At 47.6% G+C, this 14,341-nt stretch overlaps 1 protein-coding gene across 2 annotated transcripts in view; it reads right to left on the bottom strand.

The window, feature by feature from the left end:
* Window positions 1-14,341, bottom strand: part of ABCC12 (ATP binding cassette subfamily C member 12) — a 98,699-nt gene that overhangs the window by 14,762 nt on the left and 69,596 nt on the right. For both annotated transcript variants that reach the window (XR_011646311.1, XM_058280053.2), the window contains exons 15-22: window positions 10,903-11,037; window positions 10,722-10,791; window positions 10,561-10,632; window positions 7,574-7,663; window positions 6,791-6,894; window positions 4,675-4,872; window positions 3,697-3,923; window positions 1,140-1,277 (exon numbers count right to left, since the gene is read on the bottom strand). Coding sequence is in view for 1 of the 2 variants with exons in the window: in XM_058280053.2 (XP_058136036.1) it covers window positions 1,140-1,277; window positions 3,697-3,923; window positions 4,675-4,872; window positions 6,791-6,894; window positions 7,574-7,663; window positions 10,561-10,632; window positions 10,722-10,791; window positions 10,903-11,037 (1,034 nt within the window). In the remaining variant the exon portion in view is untranslated. The remainder of the gene's footprint in view (window positions 1-1,139; window positions 1,278-3,696; window positions 3,924-4,674; window positions 4,873-6,790; window positions 6,895-7,573; window positions 7,664-10,560; window positions 10,633-10,721; window positions 10,792-10,902; window positions 11,038-14,341) is intronic.

Here is a 14,341-nt window from a genome sequence, read left to right as displayed (position 1 = left end):
AGACAAAGCTTCAGTGTGTTTTGCTGATGAATGGCTCCATATACAGGAGAGTTCTCCTCATGACCAGATGTGGGTACAGTCTACCGGTAGATGTAGGACTCTTGACAAATGATGCTCAGGTCAAACTATTAACAGGGCAAGCTGCTGATTGAACTAAAAATGGAGCTGTGACACCAAATCTATATTGAGATCCTGGGTGGCAAAGTAGGGGAAGAGTGAGTGAAAGAATTAGATACAAGCATTAAAATGTGCCTTCGCTTTCGAAGGAAGTAAAAGATAGAAAAGTAGAATTCTGTATGGCAAAAACTGCTACAGATTCATCCATCTCCATTTTATTTTCCTCTGTGGCCTCAATTGGACTCCAAGTCCCAGCTTCCCATGCAGCTACATGAGTCCATGTGACTGAATTCTGGTCAATCAATGCTCAGAAGTGATGAGTACCTACACTAGGGTTGTCCCATATATCTTTACCTCATCTCTCCCCTTATTCTCCAGCTACACACAGAGGGTCCTAGGGAAGACTACAAGGCCCTAGAGTATGGCAAAGCCCCCGATGGAAATAGGTTGGGGACCTGAGTATAAGCAGAACCCTGTTCCCACCCCATGGACCTTCAGTGAATTGTGACTTCAGGAAGAATAAGCGTTTATTGTTTTAAGCCCCTAAGATTTGAGGTTGTTTGTTACAGCACTGAGCCTACTGTGACTGATAAAATTTACAAGACATTTTAGGATTTGGGAACTGGAAGAATCTTTAGTACCCACATTTTAAAAAGGAGAAAACTGGTCTATCTGCTAAGTAGAATGTAATATAGCTTTTGAAATTATTTTAATAAAAAATAAATTGGCCTGGGGCCAATGAGTGATTTTTCTCCCTTTCTTTTTTCTGCTTTCCCATATCTTCCTGAATTGAGCACATTTTACTTTTATGGAGAAAAATAAGATGTAAAATCACACACTGAGGTTGTCACTAAATGAATGTCCCTAATTCAAATCTTCATGGGGTCCCAGAATTGCAGAAGGACCAAGTGCCTTGGAATGCTCCTCCTCAATCCTGCCAGGGACCCAGTCTTCCCTTGCCAGAGCCAGAGAAGCCTTTTGTCCCTGTGATCCCGTGGAGGTACTGGGTGCACAATACTCACTTGTTGATGCAGTCCTCCTTTTTGCCATAGGCATGAATGATGCCCAGCCCCTGCACGGAGGAGGTGATGTGGGAGAACCATGGGGACCGGCTTATGTTCTCAACCTTCTTGAGCTCCTGGACTCCTCTGTGGAACACACTGTAGGAAAACCAAGAGGGGTCAAGAGAACAATGAGGTAGCATCTCAGTGGGCTGACAATGGGCACATGCAAAATTGACAACACACTCAGTGCAAGCCTAAGTCAGAGATTTATGCCATTTAATTAGGGAGACTGAGTTAGCCCACCGTCTTTTCTAGGGAAGTGTGTCCCAGGCTGTGGAGAAGGGGGAGGCAGGAGGCAGGAGAGGCCTAAGAAATGGAGTCTGCCATTCCTTCATCTGGTCTCAGCGCTGAGTGCTTCTTGTAGCAGGAATGTTTCTGTGCATGAGATGTTCCTGTCCTCTTTGCAAATAAGTAGTTAGTGCAGCCCCTAAATACAAGGTAATCGATTTTTGGTGCCCAACCAAAGATCTGTTCCAACTCTGGAGAAAAAGTGGTGTATCAGCAGCCAATATGTGCCCTTCTATAGGCATTTTCAAAGATAACTTTGACCAAACATCATTCAAGCCTAAGGTTCAGATTGTAGAACTGATCCCTCTACAGTAGGCAACTTCCCTGTGTTCTCAAGCTCCAGGATGCAGCCATTGGCAGGCTGGCCGACGAGAGCTAATCGAATCTGACCTCCAGACTCTCAGCTAAAACTCACCCCGAGGAGGGAAACCTCATTAGTTCAGAGCTCAAGTGAGTTGAAAACATTTGGATAATGCAGCCCTGCTCCGACTTGTCTTTATAGCAAAAGGTGGGGATGCAGGACACAGGGGTAATTTACTTTGCTAAGTAAATTAACATCATAAACAAGAGAACAGCCAGGAATAATGGTGAGACAAATGCAGGGATTATAAAAATGAACAGCAACCCAAAGAATCCATCTTAAGAACTGACACCTGGGTCAGGCTTTATCTTTTTGTGAAGCACTTACAGAAATTATTTAATGTGGACATCACAATAAGCCCTTGAGGCTGGAGATGGAGGCATGTGTCCTTTCTCAGGGCCACCACAGATGCAGTGGGAGACTGAAGCAAGTCCAGCTCTCCCCATTCTCAGGCACCTACACTAGCCCCCATAGCCACACCAGCTCCCGCACAGATGCTGGAGTCAAGTCCAGATGCATCTCTACAGCCACACTTCCCATTGTCCACTGGCACTATCCAAGGACTTGATCCACTGACTTGAAACCCCCAAAACCCAATTCATAATCCTGCTGACCCAAACCCCATGTCTCTTCACATCACTCCCCATCTTGGCATCATCCTTGGTGTCTCCATCTTCCCAGCACCCAAAATTCTACCAGCCACGAATACCTCAGAAATGGCTCTCCAGTCCTCTCCTCTCTTTCTTTTTCCACTTCTGCTGCCTCATCATCTGCCACTCATATTCTACCATTCAAGAGATTCCCACCCTGTAACTCTGTCCTAACCTTTCTGTAGCTCCAACCATCCTCCACACTTTGGCCAAAATAATTTTTCTAAAACTCAGATCTGCATGTGGCTGGATTAAAACAACCCTGCCTACAGGTGGAGTCAGATCCAGGTTTTGTGGGTTGAGTCTTAGAGTTTGGGGTGCCCTCTTTAAGATGCTTGGTATAGAACATGGCTGGGCACATCTAGGAGCATATAAATGGTTTGCTGTTTTTTATGGAAACTTTAAGTTTCATACTATTGTATTGTGTTTCTAATTTACAGCATGCTTACAGTCATATGGTCTCATTCGATCCTCATAACAACCCCTCTGAAACAGGTGAGATGTATTTTTTAATGACCACTATTTTAGAGATGGGCTGCTAAGGCTTGCCAGCATTACTCTGACTTCTCCAAGACCCTTCAACTGTCTTGTGACAGAGCTGATTTTCTACCCTTTGCCCTCATGCAGTGCCCACCATGCTGCTTCCTGAGAAGTCCAATTGCCTCAGGAACAGAGAGGAGCCCATCTTCTGCAGGCTGGGATCCCAGCTGCCCTCCTGCTTTCCCCAGAATAAACACAAGGGTGGGCATGGGGACACAGCTGCAGCAGGAAACCTCCCTGCAAGCAGCCTGAGGCTTTTCTTTAACCACAACCATGGTTGGTGTGGGGGCTATTTCTCAAAGTGCAGAAGGACTGAAGATTGATCCCCTGACTCTTCTCCAGCACTAGGCAAGGCAGAGCCCCACTGGTAAGAGCACATCAGCCAGCAACCATGCTTACTTGTGACCGGGCTGGGACTAGCGACTTCCCCTCCCAGTAATACTTACCTTGCAGGGTTACTCTGAGTCTAAACTGCCAGGATATATGCAAAGCACTTAACATCACACCAAGTGCTAAAAATCAGTGTGCTCCACCATCAGAGAAGACAGCAAGAGGTCAATACCAAATGACACCCAGCCATTGGACATAGTTAATGGAGAATGCGGTATGTCAATTGGGATTATATGTGTGTGTGTATGGGTTTGGTGTCTCCTTTTAAAATAGCACATCAACCTACCGTAAAAGAATGAAGAAGCCCACAGCAAGGCCAGTGAGGACTAAAAGGATGACTGGGAAGACAGCAGCCAATATTACGAGAATGAACACCACCATAAAAAACTGTTGCAGAAAGTTCTCTGCGTGGAATGGCAGCCTCACATCCAACTCGTCCATGTCCTTGGAAAAGCGGTTCATTAGCCTGCCAGTAGGAGTCGTGTCAAAGAAGCTCATTGGACTCTTTGAGATCTGTGGATAAAAGCAGAGTCAAGCAGAGTAGAGATCGGTGTTTAGTAAACCCAGTTCCCCACTGCTGGGAACGCCGGGCCTGGTCTCTTTTTCCAGAGTACAGCTCAATATCCCAGGCGATCATGAGGAAGTCTGGATGTTCCCACCCTTGTGGCCAGCAAGGATGTTCTCACCCTTGTGAGAGGGGGTGTGAGAGATTCTGCCTCTTGTGGAAAAAGAGCACCTGCTGGTGAAGCGTGCTGCTCTCCAGGCTGATGCCTGTGAGCTGAGAGGGATTCTGTGTCCCCAGGCAATGCAAAACCAAGTTCCATGGTGTCTCCCTGCCCTCAAAAGAAGGGATGTGCTGTGTGAGATCTGTGCCCTCTAGCCATGGCTTTCACACTCGATGGCTGCTGCCCACTGCAGCTGTGGGATGAAGAGGGGCCAGGAAGTACCTCTTGGAGCCCTCAATGTCACCCAGGGTTTTGGGGAGCAGGAGAGGCCCTCCTGACTTAAAATTGCTCAGTGTTGCTTCCTCGGGGAGGCCCTGCTGACCACCCCCACCTGCACCCCAGCCAACTAAGGACCCATGGTCTGCCCCCCAACTCCCTGGAGTTTGCCTTCATGGTTGGTAACTGGATATGTGGTAGACTCTTCCCAGACTAGACTGTGGGCTCCCTGTGGGTTGTCTGTCCCCAGAGCCTGGCACAGCGTCAGTGCTCAGTAATCCCTCAATAATATTCAGGCACATGTGAGTTCCTGTGAGCCACACCTTGTCAAATACTTGGTCATGCAGGGAAGAGGATGCCATCAAGGAGGTCTTGGTGAAGGTGAAGCCCTTGGTGATGCCGAATGCGACCATGGACACCATGCTCCCTGCGTACACCCACTGGTACACATGGTCCCCCATGTTGGCTAAGGCTGTGTTCATCTGACAAATGGACCTGTTGTCCTGGGGCCCACAGGTCACCTTTGGAGAAACATGAGAAAAGCACACAGAACTGGTAAACTGTCAGGAGAACAGGAAATTACCAGAGAATCTTTCCAGAGAGAGGAAACTACAATGTGGTGTCTCATTGTTAAGGATGGGTCACATGGATAAAATCAAGTCATTTCTCTTTGAGGGTCTCTGAACTTTGCACAGGTCCTTCTCCTGGATGGGAGTGACACCAGTGGGCTCCTGATTTGAGAACTTGGTAGTCACTGAGAAAAAGGCGAGGCCTGCCCTGGAAGATAATAGTACCTCAGGAGATCAGAGGGGGTGCTGGGCCAGAAAGATCACAGGAGTAAACATGAAATCTGGATTCTAGAAGGCAGGCTGAGTAATCTTGGGGCAGCCCAGACAGGATAGGGAATCAGGGGTATGCCTCCAAATGCTGAGCTTCCTGGAAGAAGCCACCCTGCCTCTGGGGTGACTCAGGGAACCTCTCTGGACAACGGGCCAGATCCCTAGCCCTCCCTTTCCTTTTCCCAAGGGCAACTGCTCTGGAGTCCCCATTGAGGAAGAGGGTGCCTAGAGAACACAAGGGGGCTCTTGGAGGGTGCAAAGAGGCCTTGGCTCCACCCCACCAAGGTGAGAATGCAATCATTTGCTGGTGTTTCTGGGAAGAAGCCATCTCTTCCTCCCAAGAAAGTCACAGTTCCATTTACCTCTAGACCATGTACTGAAAGTCAGGATTGACTTTGGGAGCAAATGAAGGCCTTTCCTAAATGCCATTTTGCTGATTGCAGTAATAGCAGAAATGTAAATCAGAGGTAGCTGATGGATAAACTTCCATAAAAGCAAAAGCATCCCTACAGATCTCATTTATGAAAGACACAGCTTGAAGAGGAGACTTGGCTGTGCTGTACACTGTGCCCAGAAGTATGTGGGGTAGGGCAATCATGTGGGTCTGCCATCATTGCCATGTGTTCCACTAGTCCAAGGCAGCTGTTTACTGGGGAAGCACCAAGCCTAGGACCCTAAACCTTGGAAGATACACTTCACAAGCAAGAGCATCTGGGAGAACACACACATTCCAGTAATAGTTCTCTATTTCAGCCATAGAGCCAATCACGCATTGGATTCTTCCCTGGGGAATGGCCTCAGGGAGTTTTGCCAAACTCAGAGAGAGCTGTAACAGCCTCTCTTCTGTCCAAGCCTCCCCAGAGCCTACTCACTTTGATTGTCACAGATATAAAACTCCACCAAAATATAATCTTGGAGGATGGGCAAGCAACCCCACAGCATTTGAAAAGCTTTCAAACCATTGGCCAAATGCTGGAAGTTTCTAGCCAGGTCAAGCAGGAACAGACTTATCAGTCCTACCCACGAGGGGCCCTAGGTTGTTGTGGATGTGTGAGGAGGCAAGAGAAGGCACCCAATGGCCCTGCCACACATCAGGGACTGAGGCTAACTCTTCAGGTCCCTCTCCTAACAAGGGGCCTTTGGAAAGCAGAGCCAGGAGGCATGTTCTAGTACAGGCAACATCTGTGACAAAATGCCAGTTTCTCTTCTGAGGTGGGAAGACACAGTTTGGTTTGGTCTTTCCTGCCCCTCCCAGGTCCTCCTCAGAGGTGCCTTACAACAGAGGCTGCAGAGCTGACTATCCTACAGGCCATGGTTACCCAGAGACCTGCTGTTTTGGGCTGGAACAATCTTTTTAGCCAACACTTTAAATCTGAAGATGACACATAAAAATCCAGATGGATTGCTTGTCTTGAAAATCAAAGAGGATTTCAGGGAGTCTGAATTGTGTGAAAGCAATTGACTTTCACTTTGGGAAAAGGAGCTGAGGGATGTCAATGAGCTCATTGGATGGGGTCGGGCAAATTCAGTCTCTCCATCAGCAGCCTTTGTGTTTCTAGATGCCAACTAAGCACCGCCCCAATGGCCAAAGGAAACTCACCTGTGAGCTTTTGTCTATCCAGACGCCCAACCACCAGTTGCTGAAGGCCGAGCTGCCAATCATCAGGAGGAAGAGGGAGCTGGTGAGGAGAAAGAGGAGGTACCCTGCAAAAGGAGGGCGAGGCCCAGCGGAGTGAGGATGTGAGGGCTGCAGTGGGAATACCTTCTCCAGACCCCCACCCTATGGGATGTTTTAAGTCTGTTGGAAAAGGACCCCACTCCTGAGAACCACTTCCTAGGCTGATCTGAGAGGTCTGGGTGTGGGACCCCTGCACCCCAGTGGACAGTGTCTGAGCCACCTGGTTGGAAAATGGATCCAAATTGCCAGGATTAGTAGGAAAACCACCAATATGCACTTCAATAGAAACAACTCAAAAAACCTAGTCTTGTTAGGGAGAGATAGCGAATGAAACTGCAAGGTTTTTTGTTTGTTTTTTTTGCACACCGAAATGGGAATTTAGTATTGAAGGCAGGCAATGAGCAGCTCTCCTTTGTACTCAGTGAGTAGAGTGTTAGGTTGTAGAAGAGCCTGTGCTGGTTCGCACTGCTGTGCTCTCCATTTCAATAAAATAGAGTCTGGCAGCTTTAATGGAGATAAAGAATGATTTCATTTAAAAGGTCGTATTATCAAACTTTTGATTTTTTAGGAAAAAATAAAAGCACTGATAAATGTCCCTAGCCTAAAGAGAGTAATTGTTAAAGAAATCATAAAAAGTAAACCAAACAGTTTAGGGAAGGATTTTTTAAACGCAAATTAAATCAAGAAACCCATTTTATACAGAACCTCCGGAAGCCTTAATGTACGTGTGATATGTTCTCCAGGTCACTGACCCTTCCCGCAGGGACTCGGTTTGGACAAGTTGGTTCACAGGAACTGTGGAAACAAACACAAGTCCTAGAGCACCCATTGCCCGGCCCAGGGGCCCAGAGAAGCAGGCACATACCACATCTGCATTTACCACACCACCACTTGGGGCAGCTATAACCAGTCTTTCAGTGTGTCCTATACTTTAATATTTATAATACCCTTTTGCTCATTTTATTTTCTTTGATCTTTCTCACAGTCCTGTGAGGTCAGCGGCTTGTGGTACTCGAGAAATATGTATTAAGTACCTACACCTTGCTAGGCCCTGGACATATGGGGTAGTTTTCTCTTGGTTCCTCTAGAAGCAGATCCTAACAAGGGAGTACAAGTATTATTAATTTATTTGGCAGCTAAAGGAGGTGGGAAGGAGGGAAGGTAGCAAATAAAAGGTGCAGTTACCACTGCAGAGAAATCTCAGAGCAGTGCAGAATATATACTTCAGAGGTTTTTCATACAATGGGAAAGATCTGGGATATCTCTGCATCCCCTCTTGTTGGTGCCCTGTTAAGAAATGCTCCCAGGAGGTGCTGAGTCCCCAGCACTTCTGACTTGACCTGTAGCTGGCAAAACACACATGACTAGCAGACAGAACCCTCAAGCAATGGAAGGTAGAACTGGCCATTGGAAACCGGGCTGGCATGCACTCAAGTGGTAAGGGCACCACCAACATCTGCTAAGGGGCGAAGAAAAGAGAGGCAGCTCCCTGCTGCTTAGCGCTCATGCCATGCAGAAAGACCAAGGGTGTCCTTCCCCATTGGCTGCATAGAATTCCCATTCCCTCCATGGTGGCTTTCCCAAGTCCTCTCCATTTTCCAAGGTGAAGGGAAAATGACTGCCAAGTTATCATAGAACTGTATTCAGAGACATAGCGTTGTCGGCTAAGCCAGCTCCCAGCAGCTGGTACTAAATGCATATCTCTTCCCTCTCTGTAGAGAGGATGAAAATGTCAACTCGGAAGCTGAATCATAAACCATTCTTGGCTTTTATAAGCAGAGCTAAATAAAGCTGGACAAGGGGCACCCCCATACACACACGTACTGTGTGCACCCTGCCCTGGCAGGCAAAGCTTTCACACCTCAAAGGCACCTCGCTCAATACAGCCACCATTGTACTCTCTGCTTTTCGTGCTTCTTTGAAAATTTTCAGGCTGCCTTTGACTCATTGTGTCTCCCTCTGGGACTGCAAAATGAGGGAGACACTTCGGCTGGTTAGCACAGCCTAATGAAGGGCATCCTGGAGCACTAAGAGAGCTGGGCAAACCCACGCAGCCCTCTTCTAGCCTTTGCTGTGCTTTAGAAAATGCCCTGGGAGCAGGCGGGGTGGGCAGTGCTGCCTTAATTGGTTCATAAATGTCTTCCCTTCCCATAGCTTTCAGAGCATTTAAACCCCATTTGTTTATCTTTGAAGACTGGGGTAAAATGGTCAAGATTTCAATCCCCTCTTCAAAGAACAGGGGTGAGAAGGAGAAAGGGAACCCCATATCCTGAGAAGTCTGGAGTTTTCCCAGGAAAGCAGTTTGAGCCAGAACATGGAACAGATAGCTAGGTACCTCACTTCAGCCTAGGAAGTCTCCAAAGGAAAAAGAAAAGAAAAAAAAACAACAAAAAAGTATTTTGTCTTCAATATGTGTTTGTGTTTGCCACAAGCACCATCACTGTGTCCAATTTCATCAATGTGAAGAATCACACTTTTTTTTCATATTCTAACACCTCTGAAACGAGGCTGTGCCTTCCATTTGATAGTATGTCATATCATTTAATTGGCTGAGAGTATTCTTTCCAAGTGGTACATAAAATAATGGTGATCTTAAAATGGATGCCATTTTAAATTTGGCTGTCTTACATTGCTGTTTTTGCTTTTCTCCTAGTTACACATTTTTGAGGAATAGAACTAACTTGGTAAGCCACTACTCTGTGGGCACTTTGAGGATAGAGACTGTAAATTTTGATCTCTGCCCTCTCAGTGCCCAGCACAGGGCAGGCCACAGATAGGTGCTCAACAAATGTTGAATTGATGAAAGATGAAAGGTAGCAGGGTCTAAGGAGGAAAAAGAGGCAGTTTGACCAGCCTGGCTCTCACCAGGCTCACCTCCCATTTCCTCCTCCCTGCCTTCCTAGAATTCTCTCATGCTCTAAACCCTCCCCCCTTTCCCACCTTCCACCAAAATGACCTTGCCTAACTCCTACATATCCTGGAAGGACCCATCCAAAGGTCACTACCTCTGGGAAGCCCTCCCTGACTCCTTACTCCCACCCTCACTCCTCATTTATCTTATCAAATTCCGATGACTGTCCATTTGCCTTAACCCCCACCAGACCATAAAATCATGAGGACAGAGACAGCATCTTCATCTTTCTCCCCCACACTGGCTCAATGAACAGTCCTCCTTTGCTGAAAGAATGAATAATCTTATCCCACCTTGATCCCTCTGTGACTGTCCAAGCCTTTCTCAGTGTTTCTCATAAAGAGTGAGAAACATCTCTTGTGACTGCTTTTACCTTAGTGTATTTCACTAATTCCCTGTGCATTGCTTTGCTTTCAACTAACAATAATAATAATAACAGCAACAATAATAATTACTGCTAAGGCTTACTATGTGCCAGGCTCTGTGCTCATTACTTTCTGTAATTTTCTCATTTAATCTTTGCAAGAATCCGTGAGGTTGGTACTATTATTTCCCCATTTTAAGGATTAAGAAACTAAGCCTCAGAGTGGTCATGTAACTTGCCCATGGTAAAGCCAGGATTTGGACTCAGGCTGGTGGACTCCAAGGCTCACACTGCAGCTGGCCATGCTGTGCTTTTTCCCAAAATGCCATACACTCTCCCCACACTTTTCTAGCCCAAACAGCAGATGCTCAATAAATATTTTAAGAGTCTATAACTGAGGGAATGAATGGTAAATACCTTTTGTGTCTACAATTTCTGAGTCTGGTTCAGGTTCTTTTCCTTCATCTTTCTCATCTCTTGGAGCCAAAACTAGGGTAAGAAATAAAGAGAGATCCATGTCCATTCATGAGCCGTGGGCAATAAGAGAGATGTGATTCTAACTCTGTTTGTACCAGCACCTTCGTCTCCCTCAGCTGGACTCTCCTTAAGGGCTTCCTCCATGACTGCATTGTAAATGTGTTCTGGATCCTGGGGACAAAATGAAATTCCTTCTGAAAGCTAAATTACAGACCTTTTCCCAGGCCCAAAATCATGAGGGAAGGCTTCCAAGCTCTCCCACCCAGGTACCCAGGGAGTTACCTTGAACTGCAGCCCTCGGAGGTTGTAAATCAGTTTGGCATAGCGCCCCCTCTCCTGCATTAACTTCCTGTGGGTTCCCCTTTCACAAATCTCTCCATCTTCTAATAAAAGGACTTCATCACAAGACTCCAAGAACTGCAGAGATATTAAAGCAATCTGCAATGGACTTCTATGTTGCTAAGACAGGGAAGAGCACCATGCCAAACCCCCATCCAATGCTGGCCTGAGTTCAGCTACCTCAGCACTAGTGACATTTGGGGCCAGACAATTCTTTGTTGTGGGAGTCTCCTGTGCATTGTAGGATGTTTAACTGCATCTCTGTCCTCTACCCAGACATGCCCTGGGCAACCCCTCCACACCAAGTTGTGACATAAATAAATGTCTCTAGACATTGTCCAGCGTCCCTGGGGAGGAGGGGTTTAAATCAATCCCGATTGAGGAGCTCTGATCCCACAGCTCTCTTGAGTACAGAGCTGCTGTCAGACTCAAGCACATTGCATCTTCTTTTGCTACTGCTTCCTAAATGTAGTTGCCCTGCTAAGAAATCTCATCATGGAGATTTGAAAATGAAGTTAACATAGTCAATGCAGCCCAAACCAAGCACTTGATGGAGAAGCAAAGCCTCATGATCTCAGCAATTGCCTTCTTATGCTATAACGAGTCCCCCTCATCATCCTCATCCAGCCCAAGAGAACTGGCCACGGCATGGTCCACGGTTCCCGGCCAACAGGTCATACCTTCTGACCTGAGAACCTTACCCCAGCTTTCTCTGTAGGATAAAAATGCAGCAATATTTAATGATGACTTGCCACATTTTGCCCAAAACACTTCTGTATTTCTAATCTGATTCCCCTTTGTTTCCATATCATTCCTGAGATCAAAGAGCACTGCTAAGAGGGGTTTCCTTTAATTCTGCGATGAGATAGAGTTCCATAGGATCAACCCATTTAAAGGGCAGGCAGGCCCCCTCTGAAAGATGGGCAAGAGATTGTGAGGTCTAAGATGGTTTAGGTTAAAGAAGAAGCCTTTGCAGTGCAGGCTGGGGGTCTTCTACTGGGGGCCCGCCCAAGGTCACATCAGCCGCTAATGTCTTGATTAGAAGCTTTAAAGAGGTACCTATGCTTGGTCATTATATACTTGACACACCCAGTGTGGAGAAGTGGGGCCCAAAGGGCCAAATGACAGCACTTCCACAGGCTTCAATAACCCGGGTCTTTATGCTCCCTCTGACAACCTACCCAGCTAAGTGTCCCCTTCCCCAAACAGCCCACACAGGAACAGCCTGGCTTTTAATGTTCAATTGAGACCCCTTCTTACTGAGACTTTCTCCTGAAAATAGCCTCTCACCTTTGCATGACATCTTCTAACTTTTCAAAGCCTAATCCCATTTCTTAATCTCCCTCTACCCAGTAAAGAAAGCAGGCAGCTTCACTATCAGCCCATCTTCTGGATGGGGAAAGGAAGGCACAAAGGCCTGTTACAGCCCGCGTGGCCTTTCTCTCTGTGTCCAAGAACATACTCCAACCCGGGAAGCTCCTGGTGAGGCTCCTCTGGCCAGCAAGCTGCCAGCTCACTCCAGGAAGACTCCGCAGCTTTATCTGCAACCTTCACAAACCCAACCCCGGGCTGGGCGTCAGCAGCCAGCCTGCCCAGCCTCCTTCCATTTGTTTCTTGCAGTGTCAGAGGAGCAATCATCCAGCCCCAGTACTCAAAGGAGAGCAAAGCAGCAGGGAAGTGTTCTAGAAAGCCCCAGGGGTTCTAGTTATGGGGCTCTGAGGTCCCTCCCCCTCCACAACTGACAGGAGGACCAAGATTCCAGTGCCACCTGGTGGCTGCCTGCATTTTCCAATACACAAAAAATGAGATAAAATGACCTTGGCAAAGGTAGAATCTTTTTTTTTTTTTCAGTGAAGGAGGCCTGAGCATCAAAAACTTATTTGTAAAATGAGGAGACAGACTGAGGCCCTGAGAAAAGACATTCTTGCCCAAGGTCACACTACTATTTAGAAAGTTTCAAAGATCGGACTGGAACCAAGGTTATGATTTCCCTCTCCTGAGGTCTCCTGGAGGAAAAACTCTGATCCACCTTTTCAGGTGTAATGCTGCCCCCAGATCCCCAGGCGCCTCAAGAGGATAGGTCTCCCAATGGCGGGTTGTCTCCAGGAACTGGAATTGGCAGTGCAGAACCACGGTTACTACATTCAAGGCCTGACTGGCAAAAGCCCCATTCCCAGTCACCTCACAGTGGTCTAGAAAAAAATTCAAGCTTCTCCAGCCCTACCCCTGGCCAGCAGAGAACTCAGAGCTCTGTGCACACCTGGCCAGCTGAATGCTTTCTGGAGGTAGTGGAGCCCACTAGAGGAAACCCAGACAATCTCCACATGCAAAAATTGCATGCTTGGAACCTCTTCTGGGACTAGAACTCTAACTGGGGTCAAGGTCACAGCAATGGGAAGGCCTGGTTTCCCCTGCTCTTTAAAAAGCTTTCCCACTGTTCAAATTGGTCCCTCTGGATGCTGGCTGCAGAGCCCTGTAGCCATGGCAACCACATTTGCCATCTCCTTCTCTACCCCCACAGCTTGCTTTAGTTTTGCAAGGCAATGAAACCTGCTTTCTGCCCCCAGACCAGGTCCTTCTTTACCATTTACCCCTGTATGAAGAAGGAGAGTAAAAAAGACAGGATTTTACACCCTGACTGAACAGACTTCTCAATGCAGGTTCGTTTCATGGGATCTTGCTGCCAGTAGGAGACACACACACACACCTCTGGGGCTTGCCATGGAGAGGGGAGAGTGTGAGAGTGTGGGAGAGGGGGGCATGTGGCTCACTGCATGGTGGGGGAGGCTCTTGGATTCCCACAAGCATTCACCTTGAGGGACTGATGCAGTGAGGACTGTCCCTGTCCTACCATATTCTCAAGCTTACTCAGGGGTAGGCCTTTCCCTGGCAGGATTCCTGCTTCTAAACCTGAGAGAGTGGCTCTGAGCAAAGTAAAGCTTCCCATCTTAGCCACTTGGCCTTGGCCTCTGGGGCATGATATCAGGGTCATCTGCACCAACATCTCAGGACTCCACCATCCCCTGCTGTCTCCAGTCAAAGGGCTCTGGCCTCAGACCTATCCAGCAGCCCTGGATGGAGAAGGGATGGGGTCTGAACCCATCTCCCCACCCTCAGTGGTCCAAAGATGGAGTACAATTGCTCCTTGTCCACCCCACAGGTGGGGGTCAATTACCTTCTGGTGGAGGAAATGCCTTGGCCCCACTGAGCCCAGAGGTAAGGCCTGGAGTGGTCATCAACAGAGAGGAGCAACAGGATGGCAGGGGCCAGGATGGGGGGTGTCACTGGTACCTCCTGCCTTCTGTGCTCCTTCCCTACCCTTCCCAGTAAAGACAGCCTCTGGTGGTCTAGGCAGAAGAGGAGACTTGGTGAGTGTCCGGGG

Source organism: Dasypus novemcinctus, chromosome 18 (assembly GCF_030445035.2).
Source record: "Dasypus novemcinctus isolate mDasNov1 chromosome 18, mDasNov1.1.hap2, whole genome shotgun sequence".
NCBI lineage: Eukaryota > Metazoa > Chordata > Mammalia > Cingulata > Dasypodidae > Dasypus > Dasypus novemcinctus.
This window is presented reverse-complemented; position numbering and strand designations above follow the sequence as displayed.